This window comes from Ascidiella aspersa, chromosome 3, assembly GCF_963924565.1.
Source record: "Ascidiella aspersa chromosome 3, kaAscAspe10.2, whole genome shotgun sequence".
Lineage (NCBI taxonomy): Eukaryota > Metazoa > Chordata > Ascidiacea > Phlebobranchia > Ascidiidae > Ascidiella > Ascidiella aspersa.
Window position 1 is genome coordinate 38,719,489 of NC_139449.1, and position 17,833 is coordinate 38,737,321.

The 17,833-nt window shown below is 35.6% G+C and overlaps 2 protein-coding genes across 2 annotated transcripts; both read right to left on the reverse strand.

Moving 5' to 3' along the window:
• Nucleotides 1-1,586: 1,586 nt before the first annotated feature.
• On the reverse strand, nucleotides 1,587-9,473 carry LOC146162907 (high affinity cGMP-specific 3',5'-cyclic phosphodiesterase 9A-like). The gene is made up of 11 exons (XM_083385327.1): nucleotides 9,354-9,473; nucleotides 8,407-8,437; nucleotides 7,694-7,767; nucleotides 6,983-7,043; nucleotides 6,551-6,624; nucleotides 6,010-6,156; nucleotides 5,355-5,545; nucleotides 4,259-4,415; nucleotides 3,470-3,691; nucleotides 2,218-2,346; nucleotides 1,587-1,793 (listed from the first exon to the last, which is right to left on the reverse strand). The coding sequence occupies exons 1-11, from the start codon at nucleotides 9,471-9,473 to the stop codon at nucleotides 1,587-1,589; spliced, it is 1,413 nt and encodes a 470-aa protein (XP_083241453.1).
• Nucleotides 9,474-12,643: 3,170 nt separating this feature from the next.
• LOC146162908 (transmembrane protein 64-like) lies at nucleotides 12,644-17,517 on the reverse strand. Its single transcript, XM_083384528.1, has 4 exons — nucleotides 16,570-17,517; nucleotides 15,867-16,022; nucleotides 14,731-14,808; nucleotides 12,644-13,491 (listed from the first exon to the last, which is right to left on the reverse strand). Exons 1-4 carry the CDS (start codon nucleotides 17,506-17,508, stop codon nucleotides 13,381-13,383), a joined length of 1,284 nt encoding a protein of 427 aa, XP_083240654.1. The 5' UTR covers nucleotides 17,509-17,517; the 3' UTR covers nucleotides 12,644-13,380.
• Between the last annotated feature and the right edge of the window lie 316 nt (nucleotides 17,518-17,833).

Genomic DNA, 17,833 nt, shown 5'->3' on the forward strand with positions numbered 1-17,833 from the left:
GCGCGCGTTCCTCGTGAAGTAATAAAGGAACCATTGTGAGGAAATTGCCAGCGACAAGATACTAAACACACTTTCTCCCCTAAAGCGGACGCAAGATGAAATCCCGGCGCTAATTAACCAGCAGCAGCAAGGCGGCAGTTTATTGACTCTGCTTAGGCGCTTCTAGGAAGGATACGCGCCTAATATTGCCACACAATCCTTCCCTAATCTTCGAGCGTCGCGTCTCGCGTTTTATTCGCCGCATATGCCGCTCGCTCGTGAGCTGACGCCCTTTTCGACTTGTTTTGATTTGAAAATTAGGCGCGATTGTGCCGAGACAATGTTGCATTGTTGAAGCTATTGTTTCAAGACAATGCAGCAAAACAAATCCTGTTCAGAATTTTTGTTGCAATTAAACTCCCATACGGTGCAACAAAAGCAGGCGGTTTATCTGTTTAATTTTGCAAATATGTGATTGTTGCGGCAATCTCTGCTTGCAAAGATGGTTCGCTGTGTGTGTGTGTGTGTGTGTGTGTGTGTGTGTGTGTGTGTGTGTGTGTGTGTGTGTGTGTTGTGTGTGTGTGTGTGTGTGTGTGTGCGTGTGCATGTATTTTTGCAATAATAAGTGTGTATGTGTATTAAGGTTGTGAAGAAATGTACATCTTACTCCAACTCCTTAAAACTGTGGTTTTATAACCTTTTAAGCCGGTGGCAAATGCGCGACACACTTTTTTTTGCAAAACCATATAACTTCACCCCAATACACAGTAGGTCAACTGCCGTGAAAATATCAGTTGTGTTTTGTGGCACAATAGTTTCATAAATCACTTCCCTAATATTTGGACTTACAATGAATATAGATCAAACACCCAAATAATGCTCAGGATTTTCACCCAAACCCAACCAAAATCTGATTTTGTTGTTGGCTGCTTAAAAACTAAAAACTCTTATTCCTTCTTGTTACAACTTTAACGAAACTGCGACAAACCAACACATAGCTTTAATGAATACAAACAGTGAAATGGTTATTATGTACACTAACAAACGTGTGCTTATGACGTAACAATAAGAAAAGTTAACAACAAGTGGACAAAAACGAAAGTATTATTTGGAATTTGGATTGTCAAAGGGTCAAGGGTCAAAGGGTCAAAGAAGCATTCGCAAGCACTATTGTTACGAAATTTATTACAATTACGACATTCAGTTAAATATTTTTTTCCAAGGTTTAGCTTGAAATTTGAATAAAAGTTGGACTTTACTATATATAAGTGAGTTCGGTATTTAAAATCGAATTTACAAAACGAGAACAGTTATTACGCCGCGGTCGCATTAAACGTTTTATTTGGCGCGTGTCGACGTAGAAACGTCATACTGTTCATGAAAAAACTGACGTCATGAAAATCGAACACGGTGTTGTTAAAATGACGTCATGAAAACCAAACCCAATTAAAACTTTGAAATGCCATGAAACGAAGGTGAAATATACGGGGAAACCACAGTTAGGCAGCATTTTTAGCAAATTTGGGCCAAGCAACACAACAAATACACATATATATACAAATGTATCATGGTAAATCAATAGTTTATTTCCCTTGTAACATATTCCTTTACTTTTCCGCCACAGTTTTTTGCGCTTCTTCTTGCACTTGGTTGAGGGCAATTGTTGGGATGATGAACTTGGGGGTGCCGTCCGCTTTGGTCATTGTTGAGTCACTATCCATCAATTGTTTGATCTCGTCAGCTGACATTCGCTCGTAGAACAATTCCGACTCACGAAGTGATTTCAAGATGCGACCGTTCACGTCGGGAAACACCTGATCATGTGAGCACTCCGTGATTAAGTGTTCATATGAGCTCAAATGAGCACATAATGTGGTTAGATTTTGTTTCGTAAAACGTTTAGTAATTGAAAGTTTACAACAACACCTTAATAAGTGGCTGAACAAATATTTTTCTACTAAACTGTAGACGATGTTTAAGCTTTGGAGCATAATGACATGATGGTTCTAGTAAGACGTAGCAAGAATATCAAATTATCAAAGCAGAGGTAGATAGCATTTTGGACGTTTCGAATATCTCTTTATTCATTTTCAGCATAGTGAGAAGGCGCTTATTCTGAGTACTGTTACGGCAAACTGTAGAAAAAAGGAAACAATATTCGAGCTGTGGCTCTCTAGCACAACCTAGCGTCACAGTTACACACATAATACCGCCCGTTAGTGGGCGCCTTGTACTCACAGTTCCAAGGCACTCGAACAGCGGCATAATGATCTTCCTGATGAAGAAGAGTTGGTCGTCAGCTTTCTTCATGTTCGTCTTCTGCATGAATTTCTCAACCGGAAGTCCCTCACGTCTCTCGCGGTCCGCCTACGCAGGAAGTGACATCATTAGAAGGTTTAAGTGACGTCATTAGAAGATTTAATAGTTTTAAGTAGAGACTAGTAATGGGGCACGTACGTAGCAGAGTTGGATTAATTGTAATTTGTAATTAATTACAGTTTTTAAAGTAATTGTAATTGAACTGAATAAATGTAATTGATTGAACTCAGGTAAAGAGTTGACTAACATATATCATTCACATATATAAAGCGCATTATATACTGTGATGTTGAAAGTGGACTGGGTCCTGTGAGGTAGAACAAAATTGATGTCGGAGCAAAATATGGCAAAAAAATCTCGGCGTTCTTTCTATTTAAGGGCCAGACCCAAACCTTCAAACATTGGTAGAACTATTTCTTGCGGTAATGTTTTGAGTAAATACTTGTTCTCACTGGTTGGGGTAAAAGCAGTCATAAAGTAAAGCTTGAAAAATTAGACAAAAACGAATAACTATACAACAATAATGTCTGCAACCAAGTAAGTTCAACGGATTATGACCTGAACGTAAAACAACAGAGTTTATTTTTTACCTACAACGCAAGTTTTAATTTTTAACATCCATAGCACCCACGCAATAATACTATTTGCAAAAAAATGAAATAAGTTTATAAACAAAACCTAACCATTTTACTATAAACTATTGTGTTAATTTTATAATTTTAAACTTTTTAATAAGCAATTTTAAGCTTAGCGACAGCAAAATATGATTCATGCGCTGAACTTATTTTTCAGCACAAGAAAAAGTTCTCTGGAAATCCGGTTAAAATTGCATAGTTCTATTAGTCGTATAATAGTGCCATCTGATTTCCACACTTTAAGGCCCGTTTACACTACAGCTGCGCTGAGCTGAGCTAAGCGTAATTTGCATTCAAGTTTTATTGTGGCGAGCGTTTCACACTTTGCTAAACTCAAGCTCCAAAAGTTGCGCTTGAGCGATTTTCACGCTTTGTCCGACTGTCTTTAAAGCGTGAAAATGAATTTGCTTTGTCTGCTACGCAGCCATAGTACAAACGCAGTTTCGCGCCCAGCTCAGTTCAGCTCAGCTGTAGTGTAAACAGGCCTTAAGTCAAACATATTTCTACAACAATATGCAAACATTAAGTCAATTTACCTGCGCTGAGAATTCCTTGAATAGTTTATCGACCCACACTTTTGAGATATCGAGAGGTCTCACTTCGTTGGAAATGTCGCAGCATTTGATCAATATCTTCTGCAGAGCAAGAAGGTGCTCAGGGTTGCTCAGCGAGAACCCAGCTTCCAACTTCATCTTAAAGTCCTCCAGGATGCGGTCGTGGATCGCCATGTCGGTTGCAAGGATCAGCTGGATCACGATCTGAACATGACGTCACTATCTGGTCAGATCGCGTCATTGCGTGACGTCAATGTGACGTCGTTTTAGGTCAATTAAAAAAATCAAAAATAGACGGTTTTTCACTTGAAATTGATAGTGTTATAAAATAAAGTCACAGCCCAAAATTAATAATTTCTCATTTTGATATGACCTTACCTCATCCTGATGATGAAAAATTTATAAAGTTGCTTTGTTGAAACTTTTAACCATAATCAAAACGTCTCTCAAATAATAAAAATTACCGTTCTAGTATATTATGATGTCACTTCGTTAGGAGTAGTGACGTCATACTATGTTCTAGTGATGTCTTATTTTGCTGTAAAAACGGTTTTATTTAAATGAGCATTTAAGTTATTAAAACAAGCACGTTAATATGTAAATTAGTGACACCTGATCCTCTATCTAGCATTACACAAATACGGCCATTTACAAATATTAAAACAAGCTTAAGTACTACTTTTGTAGTTTCGTATTTAAAGCCACACTGTACTGGTGGTGCAACCACCGGATGACGTAGTATATAGATAACGTAATATGTTGATGACGTACGTGCGATACTTGATCGACTTGGTCCTCTGGCAGGTTTGTGAAGATGTTGAGGTCGTTAGCGGATAATAGTTGGAAGGCAACGGCGCAATGATGATGTTCTAAAGCTGAGTGGTTGTGGTACAAGACTGACAACTCGGTGTGAGCCTTCGTCTGGTAGCTGCGGGAAAGTAAAAGTGTAAGCTAAAAAGTATTAATCAACTTAGGGTTTTTGTATTGTAACCGCGTTAAGTAACAACTTAAAAACAGGTCGGTAATAGCCCGGCTGCTATATTTTGTACCAAAATAAATCATCATCGGTCTATTTAGAGTGAATGAAATTCGACACCCTCCAAAAAAAACTGTTTGGTTCAAAATGATAAATTTAATCGGGGGTGTAGGGCCCACTTTTTAGGCAGTTTTAGGGAACGCAATGGTTTCTCAAATCTATCCTAATATCTATTAAACTATCACCTTCTCTTGTAACAAGAGCAAAAAGTCGCTAAAAATTTCTCAGCCCCCACTAAAGCCAAACCCCGTTAGTGACCAACCGTCGTACTCACAGATTGTAGTTGAGTCCGGATAATTAGCCAGGTTAAAAATGATACGTTTCAAAATCTAAGCAGTACCTTTACAATTTAAACTTACTATAGTGTTTTGCAAGATAAGAATAAAATTAGGTTGTAAGTGTGTTTCTAAAATCTCACAAATCTCACTGAAACCTTATCTTGTTAGTTAGCAATCATCCCACTCACAGATTTGATTAGAACAAGTTAAATTTAATGACATCAAAGTTGCATGCAAATACTATTTGTTGCTTTTTATAAATTGCGACCGAAAAAGTCTCCGAAATATAGTCTACTTGTGTAACTATAGGAGATGCTTGCCCTGGTATATAATTAAAGCCAGGGTAAAATGATACGTTTCAAAGTAGGCTGAAGGTTAAAATTTCTTCGCTTTCAAAAGGAAAAATTGCAATTTGCATTGCAAACAGATTATACCCTTAATTTTGTGGCTTACGAAATATAGAATTTAACATAAAAATAAATTGTGCCCGTTTTATTGACTGAATTACTAGCTTTGCTAGCGAGTTCTCATAGGGAACAAGTATCTCACTCACAGATTGTTTAGTCCTGGATGATCAAGATCGTGACAGATACAGGCTACCAGGAGTATCGTGAGTTGCAGAATGGTCATGTGCTTCGTGAGTTCCAGCTCGTGAATGATGAAGTACATCATCTGTGTGACGCAGAAAGCGTGACGAAAGTTGTGGAAGAACACGTAGCGAATGTAGTTCTGCTCCACTGCCACCTAGTACGTTGAAATGTTAGTTAATAAAATAACAATTGCATTATTATTTGTGTGTTTATTATAATAATATTATTATTATTTTATTGTTTATGGTAGAATCGAAGACTCGTAATCGTTTGAATTTTAGTTAGAAGCCGTAAAAACGGTATTCCTGAACTTTTTTAATTATTTTAGATGGATTTTGGATTTCTGTGCCCAATATTAAGTCATTTATTGCTCTCTCTATGTCGTGACGTCATTATGTTATAAGGAAAATCTGTTGTTCGTTTTTGAAACAAAAATGAACCAATAAAAATTATTTTATTCCCTATATCAATAAACGTAAAGCCAATAAGCTTTTTTTAACGCAGGGCAACAAAAATAAAGTTTAAAACTACTGCACAAGAAAACTTTTGAAGCGTGTAAAATCTAAATTGTTCATCGTGGTGGTAGCGTGAATCGGCCGCCATTTTGTGTCCACCCACCAGCCACTTCTTGAGCCTTGAAACTGAGATGTTGAGTTCGCTGGTGACCCCGAGGTCTTCAAACATCATTATGACGTAAGTAACCAGCTCCTCTGTCCGACATTGCCAAACATCGAAAGATGGAGATCGAATCAACTTCAGTTTTTCCTGGGGAATTGATGATAATAGGGGTTAAATCAAGATTTCTTTGCTTTCAATGGTGGTTAATTTAGGAGATTTACGTTTGATATGCTTAATAGTTATTAAAACCCGGACTCTTAACCCTGTAAATCTTACACTTCCTTAGCCGAACCCCAGAACATCAATTTTTTAAGTTGTGCGCGGACTGTAACTTTAAAAATAACCCATCCACTTAACAAATGGTCAAATGTGCATAAAATGCATAACATTACAAGTGAAAAAAATCGAGTTATATTGTATTGGAGGGTAGAAAAATGAACTTTTTGCTGGCAGGCCGAAACTAAAAAAACACTACTGTAACCCTTAACCCCTAACCTACTCACCTAACCCCTGACCCCTAACCTCTTAACCCCCTTCACACCTGTTGTAGCTTGGGGTCTTCCTTTAGTTTGGCGATGAAGGCTGTCACAGCATCCTCCATTCTTTGACCTCCAGCTGAACAAGGTTAAACTTGTTTAAGCACAAATTAAATCGCTCACGCTTACAGCATTGGCGAGAATTAATATGGTTGAAATAACGATGGTTAGCAACAAAGAGGTTTTCTGAGAAAACAATAATAAAAAAGTCCCCCTTCTTTTTTTTCAGCAACAGTTCATGCAATTATAAACAATAAATAAGGCAAATAGAAAAAAGTTTAACCGCATTAAAAGCTTAAGAAAATCTAAAATAAAATATAACTCTCTAAAATTGCTTGACTCAAAATTGAATTATTTCCACCAAAAAGTGAATCAAAAGTAATATTTAAATCATTGTAAACAACGGATGTTTCAATCCCACGTTACACTTCACAAACCTTCTTTCTGTGCAGCTTGTGCTTTCTTTCCCCAACTATGCACTTTAATGTGGCTGTGAAGCTAAAAAATAATCAACAATTTAACAACTAACCAGGAAAACCGTTTGAGTTGCTTCTTTATCTCCTATACTTCAGTAAATATAAAATTCATTAATTTTATCATTTTTTAATTCAATTGCGGGGTAATAACTAATGATGACATCATTAGTAGCCAATATTACCAAGTATTACGGAAATTGAACGAATAATGAACATGTTTAGTTTTATATTGTACAATATTTATTTTATTACCTATATGAATAAGTTTTAAACACTAAAAATTAACATACATTCCATGTATCTGAATTTGTAAAAGCTGCTTGTTCATCAACTATTGTTACGTAAAATAATTAGTAATAGTGACGTAATGAGTAATCGTGACGTAATAAGTATTCGTGACGTAATGAGTAATCGTGACATAACAAGTAATCGTGACGTAACAAGTAATCGTGACGTAATGAGTAATCGTGACGTAATGAGTATTCGTGACGTAATAAGTAATCGTGACGTAACAAGTAGTCGTGACGTTATGAGTAATCGTGACGTAATGAGTATTCGTGACGTAATAAGTTTCCTTATGAATGGAAATCGTGACGTAATGAGTCGCCATAAAATTTGCACCAAAAAATTGGTGACGTAACAAATGTGATGACGCAATGCTGACGTAATTACCTGTTGCTTATCGGTGGAAAGTTTCCGATCGAGGATTTTGCGCTTTTCCTCAACAGACTCGTTTGCCGGAACTTCTGGGGATGTTAAACATGATAAGATGTACGATAATATCGGATCCGATAAAGTGTTAGTATCGGTAATTATACGATATTATGTCGGTATCGTTCCGACCCGGTTCCAATTCAGATAAGGTTTTTCAGATGTTTAAAAAAAAAAATACTCAAACAAAAGCTTCAATTTTTTTAAAAAACGTTGTGCGGTAGTTTTTATGCAACTAACCTTTTTTCGGCTTTTCAGTCATGATTCGCGACCAATACAGCAATTCAAAACTTTGAAGTTAAATTAGTAATTAAAGTAGTCGAAGTTCTGATGAACCAAATTTGAATACTTTACCGTTGTATGCATCAATTGCATCAGCTTTGATTATTTGGGATTATTCAGCACCCGATCATTAGACGTACTTTGGTCAAAATTGCAGGTTTCGGAATCCAAATATTTAGGGCAGCCCTATAGTCGCGATTCCGGTGCTGTCCCTTTATTTATTTATTTTTAACCCTGACTAGCAAAGATTTTTTATTTGGGAAGACATTTTTATTTGAAAATATTAAGTTTGTAACCAACATTAACATTAACATTAAACAAACTTTTCTTTTGTGCTAATTGGCGTTAAACTTGTTCGCGCCAGCAATTTATGAAATTAACCGACAACTCACTTGGCTCCTGAATCTTGAATGCTAGTTGAGCCTGGAAAAATAAATACATCAAAGTTGGATTATTTTGCTACAAGCTGGTAAAACCAGCTTCTCCTATAAACCAAAACGATCTGTCTGCCCCATTAATCAGTGGTGCTTCTATGATCTTGTTGCGTACCAACAAAATGTCGAAAAACTCAACTTTACTCAAAATGTATATAGGATTATTAACAGCGGTGGATTAGCTAATTAGTTAGCCCGGAAATTTCAAAACAAACGCGGCCCATTAATCTCGAAAAGTTTCCCCTTTTTAACTTGCAAGATACTGGTCAAGTTTTGTGATTCTTTGTTGTTATGATGTCATAAATGAAATTTGCATAGATGTTCCGGAAAGATAATAGTTCCTATCGTTAAAGAAGCATAAAATATTTTAAAAACGTTTGACAAAAATTAAACAAAGCACAGAACTTGATAAACTGAAAATCAGTTTGTTTGGATATTATATTTCGGTTTACTAAGTTCTGTACTATCGTTGCCAAACGCTGTTTTACGTTTAATTAATGTGTACCATTGATGTGCCACCAGAATCGTTAGTTTTTCACCATTCGAATTCAGGCAGATTCTGTTATTCGAAAGAAAATTCTGATTAAAATGTTTGACAGTAATAATTTTACCGCGTCCGGTGACAATGGTTGGATTAAACAAAATAAACAAATAAGTAAGACAAAAAAATGTGTCCTGAAAAGTAAATTTTATGCTCGTATTACGTAAATAAAAACTTTTAAAATATACACTATTATTTAAGTTAGGGCTTTATGAACCCCCAAAAACTATTCAATGTATCACTCATGGTCCATGGACCCTAGTTTAAGAAGAACCCCTGCTCTATCGCCACCTACCGGTTGATTGCCCACATAAATAGCTCTCTAGCGCCACGCGTGTTGTATCCCATGTAATCGATATCTCACCTTAGTGTCATGATGGTGTTTCCTCCTTAAAACCGGCCCCAGAGCCGATTCCTCCACAACCCTCGCCACGCTCTCTATCGCCTTGCGTGACGTCTGCTGGATTGATGACGCAGAACCCATTGTGTGACGTAACAAAGCAGATGTTGTGTGACGCTAAAGTGTTGCTAGGGAGACCAATAGATGGTTTAGTACAAGGGAATCTATCTTACTTCGATGCCCGATATTTTAATATAGCCGAAATGACGTCATTTGTTACAAAATGACTTTTTATTTTTTATTTTATTTTAAAGAAATTATTTTTAATGAATTTTATTGAAAACAACATTCCATTTAAAGTATTTAATTGAGACAAAATACAGCAACTTTTTTTTTATATATCCGGATATTTTTCCCGGACCTGAATGGATTTCCAATTTTCGGATTTTTTTTATAAGGCGGCTGCGTTCCGACATAATCTAATTTGCTTTTTACGGCTCTGTTATATTTTACTCGGTTTAATAAAACATAGTTTACGAAACCTTTCCCGCGTCCACAAGTAATTTTTAGATTAAAATAATAATTTGGCTACCACCACTCACTAATAAGCACTATGGGACAACCACCAATCCCATTCGGCTAAATCTTGCTTAATTTTTGAGGTACTTTACGAGCTAAAACGTAGTATTGGGACTCATAAGGCCAAGCATGAATTTTATGCTTCGTTTTTTTTTACTTTTCATATTTATAGGTTGCTCGTTAGTAGCCTATTATACAAAAAAGTTAAAAAAAAAAATGTTGATCAATTGTTTGAACCTAATGGCATAACTAGCCACGTTTTGGGTCAAGGTCTGCTTTGTTTTATGTTAGATAGCTTATTCAACCAAACTAAGCCATGAATGCAGTTGAGCATAATCTAGGATTTTACGCTTTCCGTATTTATAATTGCATAGAATTTCTTGTCAGTAAACAAACGTAAAATTAATTGCAACTTTATTTTGAAACAAAATTGATTGCTTACTAGCTGAATTGTTTGTTATAACATTCGAAAGCGGTTCTAATCCTTATTCTGTTAGAAATCTCTCTAAACAAAGCGACGATTGCGTTAAACGTGTTTTATAAGCGCAACAAAAACACGTGTTTTCCCTTCATTCCTTTTGCAACTGTCACTTATTTCCAAACCAGATGCGCCAACACAAAACATTCTGTCGCTCGCACCTGCCATTGAGGGGATTCCCCTAGCATTGACGTCACGTATACGTCACCAGTGTCGATTGCAGATATTAGATGGTGAGGAATAATGAAGACGCCATCGTCTGCTTGCGACAGTCGGTTTTCGTGTTTTGCTTTTGATTTACTACATAGGCCACAAATAATAACATTATTAGATTCCATTAAGCCAGTGATTCTCAACCCATGGGTAAAAGTTGGTTGTCGTTGTTATACGCTTTGTATCTGGTTCGTCGCAAAAAACGGTTGAGAAACACTAGATTAAAACCTTTAAAATATTGTTTTGAATTAAAAATGGAATTGCTTATTTGCCCGGCCCGCTCAAGAACGCATACACCCATTGGTGATTGTGCATTGGTTTAGGTTGTGGTTTTTGTTAGCGTTTGGGTGGTGGTAGTATTAAATCAAATTTCCATGATTTATTTATCAACCAATTAAAATTAGAGTTTTAGCTAATTGCTATTCGCTCGGTTACACATACACCCATTAGTAATTAAACTACTTGTTATGGTAAAAAGCCTATTCATTTTTTAAGTGCGACTTTAATGCATTATATGTCTTTTTTTAATTTTAACTTTTTTAATAGTTTATAAAATGACGCAAAAGCACAAGAAAAACAAAATGTATTAGGAAGCTTTAGGGCATATTATAATGTATATTGCCTACTACTAGGTGTGGTGTTAGCTTGTGTAGGTTTGTATATCGCCATACTTCTTCTTTTTCAAACCGAATGTTGCTCGGAAGTTCGCACAGAAGATAACAAAGGCGTAACCTAGTCGGGGCACTTTCGGCATATTTAGCTTGGTAAATTACATACCTTGCACATTAAAGGACGCTCATGGAACTTTAACGGTTTCTGTTCCCAAAATCGCACTTGCCATTCACCATGCGGAAGTAATTCCTAGATATTCTACACGCACGGTGGCGCAAAAGAGCTGTTTTGGACGATTGGGCGAATGGCTGTCACCGTTCTGGTATCAATGTTTGGACGCCATATTGTGCTCGGCGCCGCTGTTTTGACAGACTGCTTGAGGTTAGCATTCCATATAGGGTTAAAATTATTTGTCGAGTTGGTGATAGGGTTTGCGGTGAGGTTTTTTTGAAATATTAGTTTAAATGTTATTTTCTGACGATTATTGTTTTTTTTATCTTTTCTGATTCTTAATTCCAATTAATCAATGTATTTGTTTAAATTTTTGTGTTAGAATGGGTCCGTGAACTAATTTCAGGGGGTCCATCAACGCCTAATTGAAATATGAGTGTACGTTTAAAAAGTAATCAAATTAAAAAAAAGAGTTTAATTAAAAATGAAACGTTTCACCACTGAATGTTAGACTCCTTTTCACTTAAACATCAGCATATTTCTGACAGGCTATTTGATGGTGACGTCAATTTTTGACGTAATTTTTAATAATTTCAAAATATTGCCGTATATTGCCGTGCTAACTGCGTGGCGAGTAAAACAACAGAAGTCGTGAGATTTTGCCTTTACGTACCGTGTATACTTCACAACAAGACAAAAATATGGAAAATGGTCTTTAATAGTTTTAGATATGCTAACAATTATTTTAGTAAAACTAAACATATTTAGTTGCAATATTTTCAAATAGCTCTATGGCCCAAAAAAAATGGTCTTGTGGCCCACTCCTGGGCCGTGGCCCACGGTTTGGGAACCACTATTCTCGAAGTTTTGCTTTAAATATATAACCAAACCAACTCCATATGCACATAACAAATTAAACACAAGTATTTTATTGAAACCAGCTAAACAATACACTTGATTAAACGGTAGCAGATGAATCTAAATAAACAAATACAAAATTATAAACTCTAAAATAAGGTGTCAAGGCACAGTACATATTCGGAGAAAAACATCAGGGTAGAATTGCTAAAATATAACACACATTTGCTACAAATATAAACAACAGTTGTTACCTTGATTACGATAAGAATAAATTTAAGCCATAAATTAGTCAACAATGCTGTACAGAAATTGAATTTTTTTTAAGTTTTAATGCTTGATTCCCTAGTTACAGTAAAACAAACCGTTTGATTGAACATGCTTAACATATTTGTTTATTTAAAAAGAAAAAGAAACTTGACCATTTTAAAAAAGTAAATAAGTTCAAATACATGTATTAACTGTATCAATTCCAAACATTTGCGCTAAAATGAAGAGTTAGGTTCAAATAATTAAGTTGCAGTAATTTTGAAGTTCTACCAAATAAATGCTGTTTACAATAGAGCATTTTACCAAACCATACACAACATAAATAGGTTCAGGACTAGTGCAATTATAATATTCAACATTCAAGAAATAGCTGTTATTAACATGTTATTAGCAACTTAGATGTCTACGATTTTGAGCAAATTATTTTAAATCTATTTTAAATATAAAGTGTTACACCGAAATTTATCACGTGCTTATTTGAATGACATCTAAAAAAAGCCTCAAGTTTTGTTAATTCAATATTCAACAATCCTTTATAGATTAGGTTTTATAATTCACAAAAAATTTTAAGAGCCAGTTTAATTTTTACCAACCAACTAACATTAGGAGACCACTTTAAGAACTTGGCATAAAAAGCAATTGCAATGTTGAAAAACCTAAATGTCAACCTCATCAACAACCGCCAACGTTATAATTAATAACTAATTAACACCAACGGCACTAAATTAAAGCAAATAAGTATAAAAGGCAGCCAATCAAATTTACTATAGGTCACCCAGGGTTTACTCTAGGTCGTGACCCAGGGTTAAGAATGGCCATCACAGAAAAAAACAACACTTAGTACCATTAAATGCAAACAACACAGATACGTCACGCTTCAATAACGTTTTGGAGGGAAGACGATAAAGGCTGAGTCACCTTGACCTCCAACAGCGATGACTCAGCGGTTTCTTCAAGGTCGTTGATGAACTTTGTGTTTTTCTAAAAAAAGAGATAAAGATTTATTCAATATAATTTTTTATGTACTTGATGAAATAGTGGCATATGACATTTGCAGGTGCCAAATAACAAATAAACTCAATGTATAACTAAAACAGTGTTTTGTTTTAAAAACTTACTTAAACCAAATAATTAATACATAAACCTGTTGGTAAAGTAGCTACGATTTATATTTTATACCAGGGCTGCGGAGTCGGTTGAAAACAACCTTGAGTCCGACTCCGGCCAAAAGTAAGATTTTGTCGAGTCCCGAGTCCAGCTCCGACTCTACAGCCGGTATTTTATCCATTTACGCAACTAAAATAAGGTGGATTTTCTGCAATCCACTCATATTGGTGTCATAATTGATCCACCCGCATTACATGGTTTAAAAATATTTCACCATTTGCTATTACACTTTTACAAATAACATTTTGCCGCTTTAACAGTTTTAAAATTTAATACTGCTCATGCGCACGTTGGACTGTAGTTTTACGTGGTCTTACTCTAGTCCCGAGTCCGACTCCGCAGCCCTGTTTTTATAAGGGTGCATCTTTTATTTTAGTGTTCTTAACCTATAAGTGGCGACCCAATTTTACAATTTTAGGGTTTAAATTGATTTGGTCGCCACCTGCAGTGGTTCACATGATTAGATTTGTTGGTTTATTGAGATTTGTTTAAAATTTGGGAAAACTTGAGAAATATGATGACTGGGGTTTTATTATTTAAATAGGGATTTATTTATACTATTTGTACAATGTTTTGTTCACTAATTAATTGGTTAATATAATTAGGTCGTTGTTATATTTACATTTGGTGTTAGGGTGGCCCGAAAAACAGATTAAGAAACACTGTTCTATTTGAAAATGACGCTTAACATATATTTCTTTTAAACAAACTATTGATGTTAATTGCTAGAGTTTTTATTTAGTTGGAGTTTTACTTGTTTTTTTATATTACAGCCAGCGTTAATAACAACATTAACAACTAACTAACTTTTACATCCTCTTAGCCTCCCCATACTATAGCATGATTTCCAACAAGTGTGCCATGCTTAATGACTCAATATACGTATACTTATTAAATATAAAAAGCTATATTATGCCACTTCAATGTAAGAATTAGGTAAAAAAATAATTAGAACAACCTTACAGTCCTAACAAATACAATGTGTATATGACAGGCACTTGTGGCAACAATATAAACGTAGATATAAATAACTTGTGTGTTTCAACAATTCACCGAGTTTTGAAGGGCTGTTGCGAGTTCCTTCCGAGCTTGTCGTAACACAAAGAGCATGAGACAAATACCAACTGCGATCTGTAAAGGAATTTGGGTCAGTAAAAGTAATTTTTAAAATTTAAAATTTTTTTTTTGCAACAAAAACTGAATATACTTCATCAAATATATTCTCAACGGCTTTAATATCAAATGTTTATTTGCATTTCTACGAGAACGTACAAAATACTGCTTATACTGAAGATGATTGTAAAGTTGCTAAAAACCTCAATAAAAAGAAAATTTGGCAGAAATCCTATATATGTAGTCTTTTAGATGAATTCCTAGCAAGCTATGCAGTTCAGCTCACACATGTGCATATTAATCGTGGATCAGCCACTTTGCACGTCGCACTGACCAACATAACAGCTTTGTATACTTAGAACCCGTGGTTGCCATGTTAACATTAATACCACCAAAGTCTGACCTGTGTTGTTAACAAATTTTTTGAAATGACTAAAGTTCCAGTTAAGTCAATAAAGTCATTTGTAAATTATAACATCCGGCAAAATCAAGTCTTTTTAAATAAATACCAAGTCAAGTCGCAGCCCAAGTCATCAGTCGCCCAGTGATGTCACAATTAAACCAACTGAACTCCCAAGTCAAGTCCTCATCATAAAAAAAACACATTAAACCTATAAATTGGTAAATTTATCCAATTAACCCAGTGCTTCTCAACCTATGGGTGGCAACCCAAAATTGGGTCGTTGTTTGATTTGGTTGGGTCGCCGACCGCAGCCAGTAGCTCACATGTTTATACTAATTTGAAAAATTAAGGAAGTAGTACAAATAATGTATTATAATAAATATTAAAATTCGAAATGCTAATGTCTAATTTTTGTTCGCTTACAAGAAAAAACAATTATGTCCCCAAAGCTTAGTTGTCTTAATTACGCCTAATATCCGCGAAAAAAAGGTTGAGAAGCACTGAATTAACCGCAATAATTCAACTAAAAAGATAACAAAAGAAAAGATGCAAGAAAAATAGTTTTACATGCAAATATTAAAGTCAAGTTAAATATCCCAAGGACTTTAGTCAAGTCATTTCTTAATGAAAGTCATTATAACACTGGTTTTAGCAATTTTAATAAAAGTATTACCTGGGCCAGAAAGAACAAGAAACCACCCGGATTTTCCTGGTCTAGAATTTCTTGCATAGAACGAAACGTCGACCCGATGTAACAGTTGAGTACTTGTGTTGGAAGTAGGCCAATGTTTGAAGCAAGGAGGTAGTAGCGCATGTTCACATTTGATACCTGGTAAAAAGAGTGATTTAAATGCGTTTCTTTTATTTTTATTGGTTTTTGTGCATTGGCAAAAAAATGTGTGGGCAAACTATAGTCTGGAACACTATATACGGATCTGTTCATAAGTTTAATGGTGAAAATAACGGCCCAAATAGACGTTAAAAGCGACATGCTTTATTGTTCAAACGTTTCGGCAATCACTGATGATGGCATGAGCATTTGCCGAAACGTTTGAACAATAAAGCATGTCGCTTTTAACGTCTATTTGGGCCGTTATTTTCACCAATAAACTATAGTCGATTTTAAATTTTTTTATATATGTAAAAAACAGAATTGTCAAAATTTTTCTTGCTGCTTATAAAGCACAGTTGATAGCTTAACGGTCGTATGACATTGGAAAAACATACACAAAATAAAATTTACCTGATAATAAAAACAAGATCATAAGGTCTACAAAAAAGTAACTAAAATAATTTCTGTATAATTACAAGATCAAAAAAAGGGTTTACAGAATAAAAACACTTTATTCAGCTATACATTAAACAAAGCAACTTACAGCAAAAAGTCCATTTTGAAAGCCGAATGGAATGGGTGTTAATCGTGTCAGGGCAATGACCTTTAACCCCGCAGAGCCATCGATTACTTGAAGAATTGCTTCAATTTGATCGTAATTTGCTCTTCGTCGAAGAATCTCCAACACCCAGTTGGAAAAGTACTTTTTGCAGATGAAATGTGCGGTTGCGATGCCAACAGTAACCGACACGACCACAACTGGAATACCGGGAAGAAATCCGTACAAATAACCGGCCGCCAAGTTCAATATGAAGTAACCCCAAAGCATTGGAAATGAAACCATCGTAAAAAGCACAACAAAGAAAAAAAGTAACGTAATTTGGTCCAATTCATTGAGAAAAATTAAAATTTCAATTAAAATTAAAGAGTCTTGAGTAAAACTCCACAAAAACAGGAAAATCACAGTGATTAGAAGAGAAACCCATATTAGGCAACAGGTTTGGGTGTAACAGTAGTTACAACAAAGTCTAGCTGAACCGTTTTGTCCACTCTGGCAAGCCGTGCCTCCATAGCAGCAATGTAAGGTGTTTGTGTTTGGATACTCCGCCGTTTGGCAAGTTTTTGGCAACAAGGCAACAGCACACGGGATAAAAGGGTAGCATAGAATGTTGATGAAGCACCCGACTGTCGATTTCGTGCAATCCACCATCGAACAAGTGCAGTTTCGAACAAAGTAACACGACGTACAGCAAGTACGACCTAAACAAGTGGAACCGTTGTACTCTGCGGCGTAGGAAGCGCATATCGATGGAGGAACGTACGGTGTTGTTTCCGCTATAGATTCCTCGCTTGTTGCAGCTTGCGTCGATCCAAACTTGCTTCGGAGATTTTGCACAAAAGTTGAAAACATTGCTCGTAGACGTGACACATAATCCACAGTAGAGGTTGAGCTTTGCTGTAATCTTTCTCTCACAAAATGCATAACACTAAAACATCTGAAGTAATTGGAAAATCAATACAGTAGTAGTTTTACAAATCAATACTGGTTTCAATAAAAAAACTAAAGCCATTATATTCGGCGCTGAAAATCCTTAGGTGCTGGTCTAAAATCCTACCGCATTTATTTAATCAACACACAACATTTGGGTTATGGTGAGAGTTAGCGTTTATGGGTCAGGCAAATATTATTATATTTATTAAATACTACTTGTTCCACCCTAACCCAAAACGCTAACCCACACCCTAAACCAAACAATGTGCGTTGTGGTAGGGTTCTAGACCAGCGCCGATTTTTGTTGAATACTGGT